The following is an 8,910-nucleotide window of genomic DNA, read 5'->3' as shown; positions in this document are numbered from 1 at the left end:
GGGAACATCCCGCGGTGCCAACTCCGGGCCAGACCCGCCACACCTGACTCCTCAAGGGGAGCAGATTGGCCGGGCAGACAGCCCTGGTCATTCGACGTGGTGGGCGCTGTGCTATTGGGTGTGGGAGGCCAGGGAGGCACACCTGGGAGAGGAGAAGGCTGGGGGGCTGAGACCTGAACAGGTGAGAGTCAGTGAGGGGAAGGGTGGGGCAGCGGGCATTCCAGAGAGAGGTATCCTATCAACAGGTGCAAAGGCAGGAAGGCCGGAGAGAGGATGGGACTTCCTCCGGGAAAATAGAAGAGTTTTCTAGATCTGGGAACTTGGAAGGGCCCTCAGGAGCATTTGGTGGGCGGAGGGGGGGGGGGACATTGGGCTGCCCCCAGGGGCACCGTGATGCTGGGGCCAATCCTCCCAGAAGGCTGAGATGCGGACCCCTGGCCAAGCCCAGCCCGCGGCTCTGGCCCTGGACGGCCGGGAGGAGGCCTCTGGCTCTGCTGAGGACCGACCTCGGTCCTTTGTCCTGACCCCAAGGGAGGCAGCGGCTCCGGGCGGAGCCCGTCTGCTGGCCCCTGTCCCGGCTGCAGGCTCCGTCGGCGATGGAGGGAGGGGGCCCCCCCTCACAGGACGACCTCGGGCACGATGCTGAAGAGCAGGTCGTCGTTGCCCCGTCGCACCTGCAGCAGCAGCGGGGACTCGGTCAGGACGGCTTCCTGCAGCTCGCTCGAGTCGGCCAGAGGGCGCCCGTTGACCTTGACGATGATGTCGCCATCTTGGATGCCCCCTCTGCCAACAGGAGAGACACGTGGTCACAGCACCGCCCCGAGAGGCCCGGGCCCGGGTCTGGGCACAGTGGGCTTTAACAGCAGCACATTAGGAAAATTCATTTCAACAGGGAAGGACACGGCCCTGACCGCGAGGCTCTCACAGCAGACGGAAAGCACTGCCCTGCAACGGACTAGCGCTTTCTCCGTCTACTTCTGTACATCGGAAGGGCTGGGGTCACGTGCTGGCTGCAGCCTCCCTCGCTGGGCTGCCTTGGGCCAGGTGCTCTGCCCCTTCGAGCCTCGGTTTCCACATCTACAGCCCTATGTGGGAACATGCTTTGCAAATTACAAGGTCCAGGGGGTTGATTCTAACGTAAGATTTTCCCGTCAGAGACAGAGCGAGCTGGGATGGCCCCCGCTTTCTGCACCTGACTCGCTGTGACCTTCCCCTCCACCCAGAGGGTGGGCAGGGTGGCACCGGGGTTAGATGCATGGGTGATAGCGCCCAGATCCACACATGTGGGCCGTGTGACCTCGGAGGAGTGACTTCGCCAAGCCTTAGCCTTCCCATCTGAGCAATGGGGCGAGAGCAGCAGCCCGCGTGTCCCAGGCTGCAGTGAGGATTAACCGAGATGACACACGTGGAACGCACAGCTCACATGCAGCCTTGGTCAGCGGCAGCCACCATCACCGCCGAGCTCCCGTCTGGCTCTTGGGGTGCCCTGCGTGTGGCCGCTCTCGGTGACTGCTGTCTGCTGAATCACTGGGGTGCAGCAACTCGGAATAAAGAGCTTGAGTTGCGGTGGTTATTCTTCGGCTTTCATGGATTCATGGATCGGTATTGCAACAATTTTTACTGCAGGTCGGCTGCGGGCTGAGGGCGTGTACTGTGTTCACGGCGGAAGGACACAAGGGGTCCGCGTCTTCCAGCCCAGCACACGAAACAGAAAGGAGGCGTCCTGTTGGGTTGGAGGGGCCACGGGGGCTGGGGGGCCCACCTGCACGGCTCCAGTCCGCACTCTGCCCTCACCCTTTCCGGCAGCCCAAGATCTCAGCGTGGACCATCTCCAGCTCCCGGGGTTACAGTTAAAAGCGGGATCTGATGCAGCCCGCCCACTGCACAGATGCAGCCCTGAGGCAGAGGAGGGGCAGGCGCTGGCTCAGAGCTGCTCCAGGGCCCAGGATCAGCCTCGCAAGTGCGTCAGACCCCACCCACCGCACTGCCTGCCTCGGTTCACAGTGCTGCCACATTTGACCTTTCTCTAGTAGCTGGTGGTTTCCAAGAAAACAAGGCTTTATCTCATTTGATCTTGACAATGTCTCATGGGACAGGAAGAGTAGGCTGAATCATGCCCATTTTGTAGATGAGAGCACTGGCCCAGAAAGACCCAGGCTGGCCCACGGGGCTGGTGAGAGCCAGGCTGACGCAGCTCGGGGTGACCTCTGCTACTACTCTGTCTCCCCAGACCCAAGGAAAGGACATTCTGGGCCAAGGAAGGGCACGGCCTTCACCTCTCCAGCCTGCCCCTGGCTTAGAGGACTGGCTGGAGTCCCACCTGCCACTCCACATTGCGTCACGCCGCTGGGAAGCTAAAGGTCATTCGCATCAGTGAAGCCCAGCCCAGGCCCTGCACCCACCTGCCCAGTCTCCCTGCTTCCTCTGGTGAAGCCTACCTCTGAGAAGGTGAATTTGGGACAACCTCTTGCACGTAAATTCCACTGCTGACCGCCGGGAAGTCTGGGTTGCTGGCCTTCAGTTCCTCCACCAAACTGAAAAGGCAGTTCCACGGTTAAGGCACTTGTTCCGAGCCTCCAAACTGACTCTTCCTTCTCTCCACCACCCGGGCCAGACCAGGCGTCTCCTCTGGGCTCCCACATTACCCTGTCCTGCCACTGACCACTCTGGGTTGTCACTGATTCTTGCCTGTGTCCCCTACTCAACGTGGGCTCCTCAAGAGAAACCTTGGTGAAGGTGGATGGTTAGAAGTGTAAAGAGGGGAGGGTGATGGACAGACAGATGGGAGGATGGGGGGAGGAAGGATGAGGAAGGAAGGAAAGGTAAAGGAGGATGAACAGACAATGGGTGAACGATGCTGTGGACAGACGGACGACTGGACGGATGAGTGGATGGATGATAGGGAGACAGAAAGAACACCTTTAGAAGACAAATTGGCATAGCGGTCTTGATTCCGAATTGCTTTCAGACTTATTTCCTAGGTGAACAGTTGCTGAAACAGGAAGAAGGTCATTTTAGGGACTGAGTGGGTCGGAGGGTGAGTCAGGTGAGCTTATCTCTTCCCAGAGCTCCCCAGTGCAGAGACCTCTTCCTTCTTCAAACCTTGGACCTGACGTTGCATTTTCCTCCCTTCAGCTTCCTTTCCTTCCTCTCTCTCCCTCCTCTTCCCCACCCCCTTCTCTATTTCACTCACTGAGTATTTCCAGGCACCCACTCTGCTGTAGACCGGGTCCTGGGAGGGGTGGGGGGAGCAGACAGATGAGCAGGACCCAGTCCCTGCTCCCAAGGAGCTCATGGTCAAGGTTGAGGATGGGCGATTCTGACACCACGGGACCAAGGCGACGCTGGCGAGGGAAGCACAGCTTTGCAAGAGAAGAGGAGGCACTTCCTCCCACTCGAGTAGCCTGGGGAGGTAGAATAGTGTCCCCCCCCCGCCCCCAAAACTGATGCCCACCTAGGGCCTCAGAACGTGACCTTGTTTGGAAATAGGGTCTTTGCAGACACGGTTGGTTAAGAATCTCTAGACGAGATCAGCCTGACTTAGAGTGGGCCCTTAATCCAATGGCTGGTGTTTTAATAAGAGAGAAAAGAGGGAGACTGGACACAGACACACAGGAAGAAGACGCCATGCGATGAGAATGGCAGAGCTTGCAGTGATGTAACTACAACCCAGGAAACACCTGGAACCACCAGAAGCTGGGAGGTACAGGAAGGGTCCTCCCCTGGGGCGTCCGGGGGGAGTGCAGCCCTGCTGACACCTTGATTTTGCACTGTGGGCTTCCAGAACTGTGAGAGAATGAATTTCTATTGTTTTGAGCCTCCGAGTTTGTGGTAATTTGTTATGGAAGCCGCAGGAAGCTAATCTGGGAGGCTTCCTGGAGGAGGGGGACCTGAATGGAGTCCTACGGAAGCCAAAGGAACCTATCAGGCAAAGGGGGGAAGGCATTCCAGGCAGAGGGACTGGCCTGAGCAAAGGCTCAGAAGCCTGAGTGTGTCTGGTCTGCTGGAGCACCTGCGGGTGGCCGGGCATGTCGGGGCCAGGGTCTGGGAGGAAGCTCGAGGTGAGGGATGAGACCGGAGGGGTGGCAGGGGGCAGCCTCCTTCAGCACTCACCTGGGTGTGATGGTCCGCATCCGTATGCCAATGAAGCGCTTCTTCCAGTCTAGAAACCGAGCATGTCGGGACTTGGTTAGAGCCACCGTGAAAGTCTCTGTCCCCCCTAGGAGCCAGGCAGGGGCAGAAGTCCCCCACCCCCTACACCAGTAGTAGAAGGCAGCAGGAGCCACCTTGCTTGGACCAGCCCAGCCCCCTTGTGATCAGGCACCTAGAGTTACCTCTCTCCACTTGGCTGTTCTTGAGGAGCTGGGAGACGTCCTGGCTCTAACCCTGTGGCTTCGTGCCCACCCTCACCCTCTCAGGCACCATCCAACCACCTCAGCTCTGACATCTGCTCTCCTGCTAAGCCCCACATCCAAACCCCAGCGGACAGTGGGGCTCTTCTCTCCAGCCTCCATCCCACGGGCTCCCCAAACTCACCTTACTCTGGTCTGAACTAGTCACCTCCCCCAGCCTTCTCCATAAATAATATATTAATTGATAATACCCAGTGAGCTCTGACCACGTGGCAGGCCCTCTGGTCGGAGCACTGCACACATAATAGGCTAAGACGGTACCTCTATGCCCCCAGCTGCCCCAGCCGGTGACTGAGACCCAGAAATAGAATTCACATACTTTAAACCATAAACAAGTTTCAGTACATTTTTAAAATGTCATATCATAAAAATATGCTCTCTGGCCACAATGGAATTAAACTAGAAATCACTAATAGAAAGGTATCTACAAGATTCCCAATGACTTAGTAACCAAATATATATTTCTAAATAACCCATCTTTGTTTTTTTTTTTTTGCGGTACGCGGGCCTCTCACTGCTGTGGCCTCTCCCACTGCGGAGCACAGGCTCCGGACGCGCAGGCTCAGTGGCCATGGCTCACGGGCCCAGCCGCTCCGCGGCATGTGGGATCTTCCCCGACCAGGGAATGAACCCGTGTCCCCTGCATCGGCAGGCGGACTCTCAACCACTGCGCCACCAGGAAAGCCCCTTTGGCACTATTTTTAAAAATTAATTCAAAGCACATAATAGTCCTAAGTCTAAGACCTCACAAAGTAAAACTTTTGGAAGAAAATGTAAGAGAAAACCTTCCTGGACCTTTGGTTAGCAAAGATCTCTTTGATATAACACTAGACTCAAAATCCATTTACAAAACTTGGTAAATTAGACTTCATCAAAATTTACAAAACTTCTGCTCTTAAGAGAACGAAAAGACAAGCCACCGGGAGAAAATATTGGCAATTCATTTATCTGACAAAGGGATCCTATCCAGAACGTATAAAGAATTCTCAAAACTTAAGAACAGAACAACTCCAATTTTAAAAATGGGCAAATTATGTAAACAGACATTTCACCAAGGAAGACTGATGGATGTTCCAGATGGTGGAACCCTGGAACATGGGAGATGTTGGGAGATGTGGGAGTTGAGGTCAGAGCACATGGGAGCCCTGACCCCATCGATCTGCTGGGCTTTGGGTTTTGGGTTTTACTCCCAGTGAGGTGGAGCCTGGGGAGGGTTTGCACAGAGACACACCACGGTCTGCCTTAAATTTTGCAAGAACCTCCTCTGGCAGTGGGAAGAGTCTGTGGGGGGGCAAGGGCATGGACAGAGGAACAGAGAGGAGGTGAGTGTCCCTGGTGGCTGGCTTGGGGGGTGGAGCTGGAGATGGCAAGAGAGCAGTAGGGGACGGACTGATCCCCAAGATAGGGCCAGCGGGGCTGGCTGATGGATTGGATGCAGGTGGAAAATCTGGAAGGATGGAGCTGCTGTAACTGAGAAGGGGAATGGTGATGGGGACACACAGATTGTGTGTGTGGGGGGGTGACAAACAGTTGTACATCTGAGACTAGGGTTTGGGGAGAGGGTCAGGCTGGAGATGTAAATTTGGGGGAGTCACTCTAGATGGCACTTAAATCCACAAGACTGGATGAGGTCCTCAGAGGAAAGGGGTGGGGCCCGGGCACTGAGGTCTCAGCCCTCCAACCTGCTCCCGGCATGAGTACTGGCCACTGGTCAGCTTCGCTCACAGCCCCAAGGTCATGCTTACCAAAGAGGAAGAAACCCGCGGCTTCGAGAAGCGTAGCCCAGGGTCACCTGAGGCCAGTGGCTGTCCTGTTAGATCTCCTGGGGCAGGAGATTCCTCACCCTCCACCGACCCCGGAGCAGCAGGCCCCGCCCACTCGCGGGCTCTCCAGAAACAGAATCATAACTGCAACCCTTCGTCTTCCCGTCCTTATTGGAAAATCACCTAAGTGATGCGTGTCGCGTGCTGGAAACAAGGCTTGGAGGGAGGCTGGGTGCCCTGTTTCTTTCTAAACATGTCATGGAACCACGCTGACCCAAAGTGAGGCAAGTACATCAAAGATGGTAACAAAACAACAATGCGGGCGGGGAGGGGAAGTGATCGCCTGAAGGGGGCGTATGCTCTCCGGGGAAGGAGAAATGCACCCAAGGGTGCATTTTCACATGGTCAACTGTGAGCCACATGAACTGACTCTCACTTCAACAAACAAACAGACACGAGAGCGATGCTCACACCTGGGCTTCTCGGCACCAAGACTCATCTCTCATTTGCCCCAGGGCCCCCATCCCAGGAAATGCCCCTCACTCACCCCACCGTCCAGCGGGTCCTATTGGCTCCAAGTTCAAAATAGATCCCAGACCCAACCAGCCCTCACCCCACAGCTGCCAGCCCCCGAGCCCCCAGCAAGGCTGCTGTGAGCCCCTAACTGGTCTCCGGCATCGACTCTTGTCTCCCCAAAATGGACGCTGTAGATTACTGTTGTATCCTGCCACTTAACTGAGTTTTCTGACGGGTTCTATTTGTTCTATTTTGTTTTTGGGTGTCGCCTTCAGCATTTTCTATATAGAGTATCAGGTCATATACAGAGTGACAGTTTTCCTTTTTCCTCTGCCACTAGATTCCTCTTCTTTCTTTCTTTTTTTTCTTTTTTTCATTTAATTATTATGGCTAGGACTTCCTAGACCATGTTGAATGACAGTGACGAGGGTGGTCAGGGTTAGACTTCTGTGTAAGCATAACTGGCCCTCTTCCCCTTCCTCCCTCTCCAACTCTCTGAGGCTTCCAGGAAGGACAGGACAAGTCCAGGGTCACACATGACTCAGGGAGTCGAGCTGAATCATTGTTTTTCTGCCCCTCAGTCCTGGGTGTAAGTTTGTGTACTATCTGTGTACCTTCTGGGCGGACACCTAGGATGGCCCAGCCCACTAACTCAATCACCCGCTGTGGGGACACATTAGTCCTAAGGCTGGCTGACACTGGCAGACACTCCTGGGGCCACTCTTACCTTGAAAGTCCCCCAGAGGCCTCTGCCCCCAACCCCTAGATGGAAACAAGAAGTGCACCTTACCTAACATCCCCTCACTGTAATAAAAAGATGGTCAGTCTTAAAGAAATTTAGATTAACTGGGTTTGGATGATTTGGTATTTTTATTTTAAAAAAAATACCTAAAAGTGAACATCAGTCAATTTCAGAAGGCTTTAAAATTACAAATTCAGTCAATCAGCTAAAACTTGTTGGGCTCTTTCATTAGTCCACATGTCCTCAGGGAGGTGATAGCTCTGGGGACAGGGGACGAGTGTTCCCTGGCACCTGGGGTGAGGTCAGTGCTGATGGGGACAGTCCCCGTACAACAAAGGATGGGGACAGTCCCTGTACAACAACAGAGGAAGAGAGAAAAAAGAAGAGGATGTTATCACCCCACTTCCAACAAATCAGTCACGTCACAGCTCAATCTGTGCCAAGTACAGCCCCACTGATTTCCAGGAAGGTGGCCAAAGTCAAAGGCACCCCTGGAGCAGAGGAAAATTAAACTGGAAAACTTGGTTATTAGAGAAAAAACCAAGTGTGGTACGAAGGTGCAGCCCTGGATCAAGCTCTGAGCTTCCTAGCAGCCAAGGAGAAAAGGGCTCAAGAGGTGAGATGACCCCCCTGGCCAACAGAAGCCTTCAGCTTCTTTAAGGAAGACCAGCTGTGCCCTAGCTTCAGGCTGTCTTCACATAAGGGACACGGATGAACCAAACGGCGTCCTCAACTGCGGTTCTCCATGGGACCAGTCCTCTTAGCCCTGGTCTGGGCTGTACTGGAGTCTGTACACTTGGCTGGTGGGGGCGTGCAGGATGGGGCAAGCATGAAGAAATCCCCCTTCCCTCAGTGGACTGCTGGCAAAGGGGCTGGGAGGAGACAGGGAGCAATGTGAAGGTGTGAGCAGTAGGGCTGAGTCAGGTCTGGGTGCTGGCCACGAGGGGTCATGGGAGACAAATTGGGCGGAAGGAGAAGTTGCTCAGGTGAAGAGAATGGTGGGAAGGTGGAGGCCGCCAGGAAAGGTCCTGAGATCAGAAACGTGGCCCTCCTCTGGAGAGTGGCTGTGACCACCGACTTTGGGAAAGCGGCTGGCCTGTCCTTACTAGGGACAGGGGACAGTCACCTGGCCTTGTCAAGGGCTCTCCCAGATGGATGCTCGTGGCCATCTGGGAGCAGGCAGGCTGGGCTGGACGTGCCCGTGTGGATGGGGGGAGGAGATGGAGGATGAGAAGGGGTAATGTCCAAGGATCAGGACCTCGGGCTCTGCTCCCCCGGAGTAGAGGCTACACTGCCCGGCAGTCTGCATGGCCAGAGGGCTGAAAGCGGGAGGACTCGTGGATGGGCAGGTGGATGCGTGGAAGGAAGGAAGGGTGAATAGGTGGATGGATGAACAGAAGGAAGGAGGGATGGAAGGAAAGGAAGAAGGAAAAGGAAGGAAGAAAGGAAGGATAGATGGATGAATGGATGTATGAGT

At 55.2% G+C, this 8,910-nt stretch overlaps 1 protein-coding gene across 1 annotated transcript in view; it reads right to left on the bottom strand.

Moving 5' to 3' along the window:
• Positions 1-6: 6 nt before the first annotated feature.
• The window catches only part of HTRA3 (HtrA serine peptidase 3), a 45,484-nt gene continuing 36,580 nt past the window's right edge, over positions 7-8,910 (bottom strand). Inside the window, exons 9-11 of the mRNA XM_024745081.1 lie at positions 4,114-4,162; positions 2,439-2,534; positions 7-783 (exon numbers count right to left, since the gene is read on the bottom strand). Coding sequence (XP_024600849.1) covers positions 618-783; positions 2,439-2,534; positions 4,114-4,162 — 311 coding nt within the window. The 3' untranslated portion in view covers positions 7-617. The remainder of the gene's footprint in view (positions 784-2,438; positions 2,535-4,113; positions 4,163-8,910) is intronic.

The sequence above is a fragment of the Neophocaena asiaeorientalis genome, unplaced genomic scaffold (genome assembly GCF_003031525.2).
Source record: "Neophocaena asiaeorientalis asiaeorientalis breed wild unplaced genomic scaffold, Neophocaena_asiaeorientalis_V1.1 scaffold65, whole genome shotgun sequence".
In the NCBI taxonomy this organism is placed as follows: domain Eukaryota; kingdom Metazoa; phylum Chordata; class Mammalia; order Artiodactyla; family Phocoenidae; genus Neophocaena; species Neophocaena asiaeorientalis.
The sequence above is the reverse complement of the archived record's forward strand: the minus strand, read 5'-3'. Positions and strand labels throughout refer to the sequence as shown.